The sequence below is a fragment of the Manacus candei genome, unplaced genomic scaffold (genome assembly GCF_025592945.1).
Source record: "Manacus candei isolate 608988 ecotype Guabito, Panama unplaced genomic scaffold, ASM2559294v1 h1tg000040l, whole genome shotgun sequence".
NCBI classification, from domain to species: domain Eukaryota; kingdom Metazoa; phylum Chordata; class Aves; order Passeriformes; family Pipridae; genus Manacus; species Manacus candei.
This window is the reverse complement of record NW_026138088.1, coordinates 1,897,936-1,910,764: the sequence shown is the minus strand read 5'-3', so window position 1 is coordinate 1,910,764 and position 12,829 is coordinate 1,897,936. Positions and strand designations below refer to the sequence as shown.

The window sequence follows — 12,829 nt, the reverse complement described above, 5'->3', positions numbered from 1 at the left end:
ACGGAGTTGGGTACAAGGCCTTTTATTTGCTGCCTCTGCAGAGGCTCAGGGGGAGGCTCAGGCGATGCTCCCGGCGTTGGAGGCGATCCTGGGCCACAGATCCGCACATTCCTTGGCCACGGGGCCTGTGATTGCTGAGCCTGGAAAACAGGGATAACGGAGCATCAGTTCTGCCCTGGGAGGGGGGAATGGAATTCCCAGAGAAGCCGTGGCTGCCCCATCCCTGAAGTGGTTGAGGTTGGACAGGGCTTGGAGCAACCCGGGCTGGTGGAAGGTGTCCCTGGGGGTGGAACTGGATGAGCTTGAAGGTCCCTTCCAACCCAAACCATTCTGGAATTCCACAATTAGAGGGCACAGATGGTCCAGGGCAGCACTTCCCACTCTCTGAGCGGAACCTGGGTCCTCTCCCTCAGGAAAGCTCCCACCTCCCCACATTCCCAGTAGGAATCCACACGATTCCAACCCTCACCTTTCATTTCTCCTTTGTTATTTACAATCACCCCTGCGTTGTCTTCGAAGTAGAGGAACACCCCGTCTTTCCTCCTGTAGGATTTCCGCTGCCGGATCACCACGGCCGGGTGCACTGGGAAGGGAGAGGAGCAGCTCGGGGTCACAGACCTTGGGATAAACACTCACTGCAGGGGGATGTCCTTCAGGAGGCTGCTCTGCTGCAGCATCAAACCCAAGGCACAAACTTGGGGGTGTTTTTTTAACTTGACATCTCGTATTTGTGGTGTTCCACTAAGAAGAGGTTCGGTTTGTGGTCAACAGTCCCCTTAAAAATGAGCATGTAACACTCAGAGCTGTGTCTGCACCTGGGTGATCCACTGGTTTCCCACTTTCCCAGCTTTATTTCTAAATAAGCCATTAATTCACAAACAATATTCGGCAAAAACTCCTCTGGAGCAGGAGCAAACCTGTTCCCTGCCCACGGCAGGGGGTGGGACTGGATGGGCTTTGAGGTTCCTTCCCACCCAAACCATTCCAGGACTCCATGATCCAACTTCACAGATCCATGCAACATTGCTCCTCTTTTATAGATGGAGAAATGGACTCAGCAGAGGGTTTTGGGAAGGAATCCCTCCCTGTGAGGGTGGGGAGGGACTGGAATGGAACTCCCAGCTGTGGCTGCCCCATCCCTGGAAGTGTCCAAGGCCAGCTTGGAGCAACCTGGGCTAGTGGAAGGTGTCCCTGCCCATGGCAGGGGGTGGGAATGAACTGGATCATCTCCAAGGCCCCTTCCCACCCACCCCATTCCATGACCCCAAGCCCTGCTGTCCCACCACTGATTGAAATCAGCAGCACGAGCTGCCACTTCACCCAAAAGCGGCGCCTTTGCTCTGCCCTTCCACGACAACTCCCTGAGCCACGGCACAGACCCAACGAGTGCTTTTCAGAAGGGGGGGAGGAGGAGGAGACACTCCGGGGCCTTCATCCCCCACTTTCCACGACAGGAACGGTGGGACTCACCCTTCTTCCTCAGCTCAGGCTTGCCCTTCTTCACCGTGGCCATCACCATGTCTCCCACGCCGGCCGCCGGCAGCCGGTTCAGCCGGCCCTTGATGCCCTTCACGGAGATGATGTACAGGTTCTTGGCCCCTGTGGAGAGCAGCACTCCCATTACTCCAGAAAGGTGTTACCCCAGGATATCCAGCTTCACTGAGGGGACACCCAACAAGCCAGGCCACTGCTGTCTCCTCCCGCTGAGCCACAGGCACAGCCAGGGCTTTTTGCAGGAAAACCGGGCTTTGGGAATTCATTCAACACCTGGTCACCCTCTGCCTTTCCTCTCCCGATTCCAGGGGGACTCCTTCCCGCGGGGCTCCCCCAGTTCCAGGGTGTGTCCTTCCCACCAGACTCTCCTGATTCCAAGGGTCTCCTTCCTGCAGGGCTCTCCCATTCCAGAGGGCTCCTTTTCCCGCTGGGTCCCCAGTGGGACTCCCCCATTTCCACGAGGCTCATTCCCGAGGGGCTCCTTCCCTCAGATCCCCCCGGTTCCAGGGAGCATGTCCCGCTTCTAGACGGGCTCCTTCCCACTGGCCCCTACCGTTCCAATGGGGCTCCCCCGGCTAGAGGGGGGCTCTTTCCTGCTGAAACTGGCTCCCCCAATTCCAGAGGGTCTCTCCCGGTTCCAGGAGGTCTCCCCAGCTCCCAGGGGTCCCTTTCCCGCTGCCGCCCCCTCGGTCCCAACCCCAGCCCGCCGCTCACCCGTGTTGTCGGCGCAGTTGATCACGGCCCCCACCGGGAGACCCAGGGAGATGCGGAACTTGGCCCCGGACGAACCTCCGCGTCCTGCGGGTCGAGAAGAGCGTTAACCCGCGGGCAGGGCCCGATCAGGGCCCCGGGCAGCGGGGGCGGCCACACCGCCCGCGCCATCCGCGCCCAGCGCCTCTCGCCCGCGTCCTCTCTCCGCCGCAGCGGCCATGGGGACCCCGGAGCGGGCCATCGGGACGCGGGAGGGCGCTGGCCGTGCCGGGATGGCGGCGGATGGAGCCGGATGGTGCCGGAGCCGGCCCGGGCCTCACCTCGCTTCGACATCTTGGCGCCGGAAGAGGCGGTACCAGTCACGTGACGCACCAGTCACGTGACGCGCCCGCCCCGCCCCGGGGCTGAGGGAGGGGGGAACAGCGCCCCCTGCAGGCGGCGGGGAACGCCGCGCCCTCACACAACCCCGGCACCGGGAAAACCGGGATAAAACCGGGATAAAACAACCGCGGGGGGCGAGCGCAGCGCCACAGAATCACAGTCAACCAGAGTAGAAAAGATAATCCAGTCCACCCTGTCACCCAGGCCGTGGCACTCAGGACTCGGCATTGACTGAACATGAGCCGGGGGTGCCCGGGTGGCCAAGGAGGCCAATGGATCCCGGCCTGGATCGGGAATAGCGTGGCCCAGCAGGAGCAGGGAGGTGATTCTGCCCCTGTGCTGGGCACTGGTGAGGCCACACCTCGAGTTCTGTGCCCAGCTCTGAGCCCTCAGTTTGGGAAGGACATGGAGGGGCTGGAGCACAAATCCTGTGAGGAGCAGCTGAGGGAGCTGGGGGGGCTCAGCCTGGAGAAAAGGAGGCTCAGGGGGGACCATCTCGCTCTCTACAACTCCCTGACAGGAGCAGGGAGCCAGGGGGGGATCAGGCTCTGCTCCCAGGGCACCAGCACTAGGACAGGAGGATCTTAAGGTCTGCCAGGAGAGGTTTAGGGTGGACACTGGAAAAGAAGTTCTTCACAGAGAGAGTGACTGGGCACTGGAATGGGACACTGAGCATCGGAATGGGCTGCCCAGGGAGGTGGTGGGGTCACCAGTCCCTGGAGGTGTTTAGGAAGAGCCCGGATGTGTCACTGGGTGCCACGGTCTGGGTGACAAGGTGGGGTCACGGGTTGGACTGGGTGATCTCAGAGGTCTTTTCCAACCTGGCTGATTCCATGATTCTGTGACCTCAAGGGATTGGTGACCCCCCCACCTCCCTGGGCAGCCCATTCCGATGCCCAGTGTCCCATTCCAAAGCCTGATCGCTCTCTCTGTAAAGAAATTCTTCCTAAAATCCAACCTAAACCTCCCCTGGCGCAGCTTAAGCCTGCATCCTCGTGTCCTATTGCCCGGGAGCAGAGCCTGATGCCCCCACGGCTCCCTCCTCCTGTCAGGGAGTTGTAGAGAGTGAGAAGGTCTCCCCTGAGCCTCCTTTTCTCCAGGCTGAGCCCCCCCAGCTCCCTCACGGACTCGCGCTCCCGACCCTTCTTTGCACCAGCACCTTAAATTAAAGAACCCAGAACTGCGCGCAGCGCTCGGGGCGCAATAATTCGGGGCGAGAACCGCCTGAAAAAGGGGAAAAATAATTAAAAAAGGAAAAAAAAAAAAGCAAGGGGGCACCCGGATTTGAACCGGGGACCTCTTGATCTGCAGTCAAATGCTCTGCCACTGAGCTATACCCCCGCCTGCACAAAATGGCCGCCGGGCGCCGCTTTCCCCTCACGTTCCACGCCCCGCGCGGCCTCCCCCCGTTCCACGCGCGGGCGGACGCCCGCGCGTGGAACGGGGGGAGGCCGCGCGGGGCGTGCGGGCTGGGGATCCTCCCGCCTCATTTTCCACCCCTCCGGGAAATCCTCAAAAAAAAAAATCGGGGCGGAAAAATTAAAGCTCGCGCCTCTCCAGGGGGCACCCGGATTTGAACCGGGGACCTCTTGATCTGCAGTCAAATGCTCTACCACTGAGCTATACCCCCCCTTGCGCTCCTCCCGGCCGCTAGGGGGTCCCTCTGCCCAGGGAAGGTGGGAAGTCCCCGGGTTCGAATCCCGCCTCGGCCCAAACATCGTTATTTCGAATTTTTCAACCCCTTTTTAGCCTTTTTCTTTTTTTTCCCGTGAATATTTAAGCTCGGCGGCGCCCGGCGCGTAAGAGGAGGGATAGTTCGCGTAAGAGGACGGGCCTGACGCGCGGGCGCCCCTCCCCCGCTCCCAGTCCCTCCCACTTCCCCCTCCTTTTTTTTTTCCCCTCCCTCCACCTCCCCTCCCACCCCTTCCCGACTATTTAAAGTCGCGACATCGCGGGCGGCGGCTCAGAAAGAAGAAGAGGAGGAAGAAGGAGCAGCGGAGGAGGAGGAGGGTGGGAGAGAGGTTTTTTTTTCCCTCCCCCTCCACGCGAGTTTTCAGCCATGAATCCCAATTGTGCGCGCTGCGGGAAGATCGTGTATCCCACGGAGAAGGTGAACTGCTTGGATAAGGTGAGTTTTGGGGGGGGGGGGGAGAGAGGGGGTCGCACGTGGATGGATTCGGGAGGGTTTTTCCTATGGAGTTGCCACTGGGTGGGATGGTTCCCCCCGCCCCAACCCCCATTCCCCGGGGGTGTTTCCATAGGGTCGCATCGCTGTGGAATCCCGTTGTCCCGGGGGTCCCCACGCTCCTTCGAGGTCTGGGGGGGTTCCGGGGGGTGGCAATTCCTTGTGCTGCTCCAGGGGACGTGGTTCTCCGCCATCCCACATTCCCGGGGGGAATTCAACTCTGCCCCCTCTGGACCCCTTTTTCCAGGGAATATTTCCACAGTGCCCCTTCAGCCCCCCCTTTTCCAGGGAATATTTCCACGCTGCCCCTTCAGCCCCCCCTTTTCCAGGGAATATTTCCACGCTGCCCCTTCAGGACCCCCTTTTCCAGGGAATATTTCCACGCTGCCCCTTCAGGCCCCCCTTTTCCGGGGGTATTTCCACCGAGTCTTGGAGGTCACATCATTGTGGGACCCCATTGTCCGGGGGGGTCCCCCACGCTCTTTCCAGCCCTGGGGAGCACCAGGGAATGTGGTTCTTCCCCCCCTCCCCATCCTTTTCCCGGTGATATCCCCACGGAACCCCCCTTCCCGGCGGTGTTTCCACGCTGCCCACCCGAATCCCGGGGGGATCACATCCCATTATCCCGTGGGTCCCCCCCACTCCTCCCAGCCCTGGGGGGCTGCTGGAGGTGGCACTTCTTGTGCTGGGCGACGTGGATGGAGCCCTTTTCCTGGGGTTCTCCAGAGGCATCCAGGACTTTCCCTTGTATATCAAATTGATATATTTACTGTAATATCTCTAATTAAAAGGCAGCACATCCCTGTGCCTGCGGAGGCTGAAGGAAAGCAACAGTTAATGCTTCCCTGGAGCTGGGAACATCATCTGGTTTCCATTATCCAGCTTTTTCCCCTTTTTTTTTTCCCCCCAAATCTTCCATCCCAATTGATACTTCCCTGTTCCAATCCCTGGGCTGCCTCCTTTAACATGGAGTATCCCTTTTTTTGGGTATTTTCCCATCAAAAACCAAAGCTCTGGGCTGGAGGTGAGGAAGGTGGTGGTGGGTCTCCATTCCCTGTGCTGTTCCCAGGGGATTTACTTCCCAACTAACCCATCCTGGAGAGCTGAGCTGTTCTCCTCCTCCCCCTCCTCTCCCAGGCTTCTGGGACGACCAGTTTAGGGACTAAAAAAAGTAACTGGAAGAATTCTGGGCTCTCCAGCGACATTCCTGAGCTTTGCAGACCCTGCTGCTGACATTTTTAAGGGATGATGTTTCCTCCTGGGGCTGGGAACGGCTTGGAGCTGAACTGTCACCCCTGGGTCCTGGGTTTTGGGGGCAGTGAGTGGCTCAGTCTCCTGGAGCCTGGGCTGGCCTCCAGTAGCTGCAGGATGTTGGGATTGGGGATAATTGGAAGGGGGGGTGGGGTTGTGGATTGCTGGAAAGGGAAGGGGGTTATTGGGATTGTGGATATTCGGAAGGGAAGGGGGGATGATCCGTCACTTCCTCCTGCTCAGACACTGTCTGGGGGCTGTGCTCTGTCTGGGCTGGTGGCTGTGTGTCCAGGAACACCCGGAGATGGTGTATTCCAGCTGTTGGGAAGCAGGCAGGAGCCTGCAGTCACCATCTTGTGCTCCTCGGGCTCTTTATCTGCTTCCTCTTCCTAAAAATCGTGGCACTCGTGGGCCAACACACCCCACCCAAAGTGCTGCCCAGGGCTTCACCTCTCCCGGGGCTCCTGGCTGGGAGAGCTGACCCACTTCCCACAAAACCCTGGGACTGGCCGGGTGCTGCAGTGCCTCCCTCCCCGCTTTTCCTGCACCTGGAGCAAAGTCCAAAGGGCAGCCAGGGCGTGTTTGCAGAAGTTGTGCCGACGACCAGAGGCTGCTGGGAGGGGAAACGAGTCTGTGGTGCCTCTGCTGTGCTGCTGGGCTTGCTCTGCAACCCGGAAAGCCCATTTCCCTCCTGGGATCTGCAGAAAACTCACTGCTCTGCGGGGCTGCCAGGGAAGCAAAACCCCCCTGCCCACAGCCCTGGTGCTGCCCCTCAGCTCTCAGCCCGTCCTGGGAGGGTTTGGGGCCGTGCTGGGAGGGTTTGGGGCCGTGCTGCTGTCCCTGCCCCCACGGGAAGGTGCTGGGGAAGGTGCTGGGTGATGTCTCTGCTTCCGCAGGGGAAGTGACACCCCAGAGCTGTCCCGGGGCTGTGGCTGCTGAGCCCACGGAGGGCAGAGGAGTCACCCTGAGCTCTGCAGGGCCTTAAAACCTCAGCCAGGTTGATCTGCAGCCCAGGGGGTCCCTCCTTGTGTTGTCCCCAAGCCCTGGAGCCTCCGGTGGTGCCTGTTCTGGGTGTGCAGTGATGCCTTGGCTTGCTCTGACCCAGGGGAGCTGTGGCTGCCCCATCCCTGGTTGTGTCCAAGGCCAGGTTGGAGGGGGCTTGGAGCACCCTGGGCTAGTGGGAGGTGTCCCTGGGGGTGGAACTGGATTGTCTCCAAGGTCCCTTCCCACCCAAACCCATCCCCTGTTTCTGTAAATAGATCCCAACACCGTGGCCCTGAGCTCTGTCCCCAGACCTGCTCTGCTGGGAGGGGGGAAGTTGCCACTCCCAGAGCAGCCTTCCAGGGTGTCCAGGGTGTGCTTCCCATCCAGCCCAGCCTGGTGGACCCGGGATCACCTCCAGACATGTACCTGGAATTGCCTCCAGGCCTTCAGAGCACTTCAGGCTGGGAATTGGAAAGGAACTGGAAAGCACAGGCGTTAATGCTCCTCTGAAAACCCACTTCAAGCCTGTCCTCTTTCTCTGCAGCCATGCTGGAGTGTTCCTGGAAGCCTAAATAACTCCTGTTCCCCTGTGTCCAGCCGTGTTCCAGCCCTCCTTTCAGTGCTGCCTTAGAGTCTGTGGGTCTGCAGCAAATCCATCAGTGTGAGGCAGAGTTTGAGGGCAGCAAAGGTTTAAGGTTTAAGGGTAGGGCAGATGGGCAGCTTGGGAAGAGCCCCAGGGCAGGAATGCCACTGCTGAGCAATTCCTAGTGGGAACTGAGGCAGGAATATCCTGGAATTGCTTGGCTGGGGGTAGACCCTGCCTGGGAGAATCATTCTGCCACGGTCAGGGGGCAGCTGGCCGTGCCAGATCCTCCTTGGCTCGTGGGAGCTGGGGGATTCCTGAAGGAAAAGGCTCTGGGATCACGTTGGCTGTCAGTTCATCCCTGTGGACTGACAGTGTTTTGTGCACAGCTATTGCTGGGAAGGGTTAATTACCCCCAGCAGAAAGGCTTTGACCCCTAACAACCCCAAAGAACTCTGTCTGTCCCTAAAGAGTTCCAAAGCTGGGATGGGGAGGGAAAGTCCCCCTGGCCAGGCTGTTTGGGAAGGGGGGGGTGTGGAGCAAAGCCCCTCTGGCTGTGGGTGCTGGAGGAACTCGTGTAACCAGAGGGAAGGAACAAATATGTTGCTCAGAGCAACTGAAAGGAGGAAAATTGTCCTCCTGGGCTGAGTCACGTCTCCAGAGCCTGGCAGTGTTTGTGCTCGGGGTGTGGTGACACCAGGGCTTGGCTCCCTGCAGGAACAGGGCTTTGGGGTGGGGAAATGACTTCTCAAACGTCTGAGGGTGGAAATCACAGCCAGAACCCCCAGCTGGGTGCCCTGGGTTTGCTTTTTGAGTGCTCAGCGTGGGCCTGGCTCCCAGGTCTCCCTGTCATCTAATTGGTGGTTTGAGCTCCTAATTTGGGGGTTTTTTGGCTGAGGTTTGTTGGTTTTTTTCCCCTGATTTTGCAGGGTTTGGGTGCTGGAGCAGGGAGGGCAGCTCTAGGGCAGGACTGATTTTTTTCCCTGTGTGAGTAAAGGTGTTGCTTTGGGCTGTGCATTCCCCATTTCCCTGCTCCAGCTCAGCCCTTGCCTGTGCAGGAGCTTCCCTTCCTGGGCTGGGCCCTGAGAATTTTTGACTCCAGACCCCTCAAATCCCGATGGAAACGCAGAGTCTGGGCACTGGGTGACTGGCAGGACACTGACCTTGGTCTGTGTGGGGCTGAGCAGCCTCAGAATGACAAAATCAGGACCATTTTGGTTGGAAGGACCTCTAAGGTTGACCTTTAATTCCTTGGGAGCAGCTCTGAGCTGTTCTGATCGGGTTCCTTCCAACCTGGAAACCCACTGGGGCCAACTCAGCACCAAGTGGAAATCATTTATTTTGGAGCAGCCCTAAAAGGGTTTGACCACCTTCAAACAGCCCTTTGGGGTTTCCTGGGGGTCTCAGCCCGTGCTGTTGGGCCGTGGTCTGAATTCTGCCTTCAGCCTTGGATCTGTGTGAGCTCCCTGTGCCTGCTTCCCATGAGAACCTTTTCCTCCCTGCCCGTGTCTCCCTGGCTGCTGCAGCCTCACCTGACCTGCTCTTCTGGCTGGCACCTGGCAAAGCTCAGCAGAAAAACCCTAAAGCAGCAGCTCTGAAGCCTCCAAACCGGGGCTGTTGCCTCTGGTGGAGCTGGAGCTTCCTCCATCCCGTGTTTGGCCGAGCCCATGGATTCCTGGAGCTGTGGAAGCTCGGATAGGATGCTCTGGGAGGCTCAGGGAGGTTCATTTTGCCCTCAGTCAGTCAGGATATCTCCTATCCCCCAGGTTTTTCGGGAGTCAGGGGTGGCACTGCTGATACCCCGGGAGCTGCTGGGTTGGGATTTTGTGATTCCAGCGGGACCTGGGCCTGCCTGGGGGGGTCACTGGTGTTACTGGGGGGGTCACTGGTGTTAATGGTTGTCCTGTCTGTGTTTCAGTTCTGGCACAAAGCATGTTTCCACTGCGAGACCTGCAAGATGACCCTAAACATGAAGAACTACAAGGGCTACGAGAAGAAGCCGTACTGCAACGCGTGAGTCCCTGTCCTGGGGGGGCTCATCTGGGCTTTGCTGGACCCTCCTCCCTCTTAACCATCAGCCCCCACCCCGAAATGAGGGGTGGGGGGCACCCTGACCTGTCCTGAAACTCTTCTGGTGTTTGCTGGGAACGCAGGGAAAGCGCTGGATGAAGGGATCACACACCAGTTAATACTGGTTTTAAATCAGGGTCACACACCAGTTAATACTGGGTTTAAATCAGGGTCACACACCAGTTAATACTGGGTTTAAATCAGGGTCTCACATCAATTAATACTGGTTTAAAATCAAGGTCACACACCAATTAATACTAGTCCTAACCCAGGTTTTTCCAGGCCTAAATCCCAGCTGGTGGCTGCTCTCCAGGCCCAGTGTGGGTGGGCAAGAGGGGAATAAAATTCTAATCCAGGCAGGCATTTCCCTGGAGCTGATCCCAACCTGTGCCCCCTTAAAGAAGGGGAAATCAAAAGGTGTTTTCTTCCCCCTCCAGGTATCTGGGAGGAGGGGACAAGGGCCAGGGGGTCACCACGGCCTGTGCTCTGCTGGGCTGGGGGCCAGGGCAGTCACCTGGATTCACTGCTCCTCACCTGGGAGGGAAATGAATCTGGAAGGAAACAAAGCTTGAAGGCAAAGTCCTTCTCTCCTGAGCAGGGAATGGAGGCAGGGCAGGGTAGAACGAGAGCAGCTGCCTGGTCCCTTTTTTGGTCCCTTTTTTGGTCCCTTTTTTGGTCCCTTTTTTGGTCCCTTTTTTGGTCCCTTTTTTGGTCCCTTTTTTGGTCCCTTTTTTGGTCCCTTTTTTGGTCCCTTTTTTGGTCCCTTTTTTGGTCCCTTTTTTGGTCCCTTTTTTGGTCCCTTTTTTGGTCCCTTTTTTGGTCCCTTTTTTGGTCCCTTTTTTGGTCCCTTTTTTGGTCCCTTTTTTGGTCCCTTTTTTGGTCCCTTTTTTGGTCCCTTTTTTGGTCCCTTTTTTGGTCCCTTTTTTGGTCCCTTTTTTGGTCCCTTTTTTGGTCCCTTTTTTGGTCCCTTTTTTGGTCCCTTTTTTGGTCCCTTTTTTGGTCCCTTTTTTGGTCCCTTTTTTGGTCCCTTTTTTGGTCCCTTTTTTGGTCCCTTTTTTGGTCCCTTTTTTGGTCCCTTTTTTGGTCCCTTTTTTGGTCCCTTTTTTGGTCCCTTTTTTGGTCCTTTCTATCAGTTTCTGAGCAGTGCCCCCCACTTTTGTTTTCTTACCAAGGAGGACCCTTTAATTCCTCACCCCTTTCTGGGCTGGGCCTGATGTGTCTCTTAATATCTATGAAGCAGCTTTGGAATGTCATCTTTTGTAGCTGCTTCTTATCCATTGACAGTTCTTAGAAGGAAAATTAGATAATCTCGTCCTGGAATTAGCACTGGTCTGTTCACAGAGTGCTTAAAAACACTAATCCTGACAACATCCCTGCAGGATGGGTGTTGGAGCCATGGAATTCCAGGCTGGTTTGGGTTGAGAGGGGGCCTTAATGATCACCCAGTTCCACCCCCAGGGACACCTTCCACCAGACCAGGCTGCTCCAACCTGGCCTTGAACACTTCCAGGGATGGGGTATCCATGGAATAATCTGTGCCAGGGCCTCACCACCCTCACAGGGAAGGATTTATCCCTAATTATCCCAGCTAAACTTACTCTCCCTGTGTGAGTTGTGTAGGAAAGAGAAGTGGTGAGACCAGACCAAACCCTCCCAGTCCCGTGGCTTTTATGGGTGGTTGTTGCTGATGGTGACTGTGGCTTGTCCAAAGTCCACCACTCCTCCTGGACTGAGAGGAGACTTGGAGCATTCCAGCTGTGCCTGGGAATGGCTGTTTCCTGGGATCTCTCCCCCCTGAAGCACAGGGTGGTGATGGTGTGGGGAAGCAGCAAATGACTGTTAATTGGTTATTTAGGGGGAACAGCTTTTGGGGTGAAACTGGGAACTTCTGGAGGGGGGGAAATGTGTGTCCTGAGGCAGGAGGAGCTGTTGGTTTTAGGGGATCTTTGGGCTGGGCAGGGATCTCAGCCCACCATGGAGGAGATGGAGACTGGCAGGGATGAGACCCCCGAGCTGTCCAGAGTGTCCTGATCCAAATCTTCCTTCCCTGGACCACGGGAACCCTGCCCCCAGGACATGCCCATCCCGGGGCCTGGGGTCCTGTGCTTGTGCTCTCCCTGCAGGCTGCTGGAAGGGAAGTGGGATAATAATGGGAAATTCCTGACATTCCGAGGAGTCTGCGCAACCTCGACCCATCTCAGTTTCTCAGCCCCCTCTCTCAGGGCTCCCTTTGATGCTGCTGCTGCTTTAACCCCTTCCCAACCTCTGCCTGTCCTGCCCCTGCCCCCCAGGGCAGCTCTGGATGTTTGGAATTGTGCACAGAAACTTGAGTTGGATCCTTTGTTCTTCCCACTGTGCCTGTCTTGGAGCAGAGGGGAGTGAGGAGCAGCTGGAAGCTGCTGGCACAGGAGGCTCTGCCAGCCCCGGGTTGCAGTTCCAGGGGCTGGGGGGGGAGTGAAGGGAAGCTCCAAGTTTGGATGGAGGGCTGGTTCCCTCTGGAGAGGGTCCTGGGGAATGAGAAACTCCAGGCAAGGTGAGAGTGCCTGGCAAAGGCCAGCCCAGGAGGAGCCCACCCTTCCCAAAGGGAGTCGAGGGACAAAATCTTCTGTCCCCGGAGAAGGGGGTGGAAAAGCAACGTTTATCCTGGCAGGGAGAGAGGCTGCTTTTCTGAACATGCCTCAGCACAGGGTCTCCTCTGTTTGAGCCGTGGCCTCCTGCCAAATTCCTGAGTTTCTTTCTTCAAGAGAGCAGGAGGAAGAGGGCTGGGCTTCCTCCAGCTCTGACATTGCCCCAGCAATAAATCCCTGAGAAGCCTTTGGGGACAGGGGCTGGTTCCCTCTGCCCTCCCCGTGCCAGGGTGTGGGAATTGCCTGGTGGCAGCTGTGACTGTCTCCACCCTCCTCCCTGGGCTCCAGCTGGGCACTGGGGGGACTGGTTGCTCGCTGGGAGCAGCATCCAGGGCTGGGCTGGACTCTGTGAGCACTTTGAACTGGAACAGGAAGGGAAAAATCCAGCTGAAGTCTGAGACTGGTTTAAATGAAAGCTGTGGGGAGAACCTGGATACAAGGGACAGGCAAGACCCGTGTTTGAGGGCCCAGCTGCTCCCAAATATACATTATATGTGGGTTTTAATATTTAGCTGGCTGTGCTGGGGGGATGGCAGAGCTGTG

The 12,829-nt window shown here is 57.6% G+C and overlaps 2 protein-coding genes and 3 non-coding genes across 5 annotated transcripts in view; 1 reads left to right on the top strand and 4 right to left on the bottom strand.

The window, feature by feature from the left end:
- Positions 1 to 6: 6 nt before the first annotated feature.
- On the bottom strand, positions 7 to 2,579 carry RPL23 (ribosomal protein L23). Its single transcript, XM_051794806.1, has 5 exons — positions 2,526 to 2,579; positions 2,209 to 2,292; positions 1,471 to 1,599; positions 470 to 583; positions 7 to 140 (listed from the first exon to the last, which is right to left on the bottom strand). Exons 1-5 carry the CDS (start codon positions 2,536 to 2,538, stop codon positions 58 to 60), a joined length of 423 nt encoding a protein of 140 aa, XP_051650766.1. The 5' UTR covers positions 2,539 to 2,579; the 3' UTR covers positions 7 to 57.
- Positions 1,273 to 1,403, bottom strand: LOC127474277 (small nucleolar RNA SNORA21). Its single transcript, XR_007905789.1, has one exon. It is a non-coding gene; the product is annotated as a small nucleolar RNA SNORA21 (small nucleolar RNA).
- A 1,276-nt stretch (positions 2,580 to 3,855) lies between the features above and the next one.
- Positions 3,856 to 3,927, bottom strand: TRNAC-GCA (transfer RNA cysteine (anticodon GCA)). Its single transcript has one exon. It is a non-coding gene; the product is annotated as a tRNA-Cys (tRNA).
- A 217-nt stretch (positions 3,928 to 4,144) lies between these two features.
- Positions 4,145 to 4,216, bottom strand: TRNAC-GCA (transfer RNA cysteine (anticodon GCA)). The gene has a single exon. It is a non-coding gene; the product is annotated as a tRNA-Cys (tRNA).
- Positions 4,217 to 4,537: 321 nt separating this feature from the next.
- The window catches only part of LASP1 (LIM and SH3 protein 1), a 32,665-nt gene continuing 24,373 nt past the window's right edge, over positions 4,538 to 12,829 (top strand). Inside the window, exons 1-2 of the mRNA XM_051794804.1 lie at positions 4,538 to 4,714; positions 9,508 to 9,602. Of these exons, the coding sequence (XP_051650764.1) occupies positions 4,646 to 4,714; positions 9,508 to 9,602 (164 nt within the window). The 5' untranslated portion in view covers positions 4,538 to 4,645. The remainder of the gene's footprint in view (positions 4,715 to 9,507; positions 9,603 to 12,829) is intronic.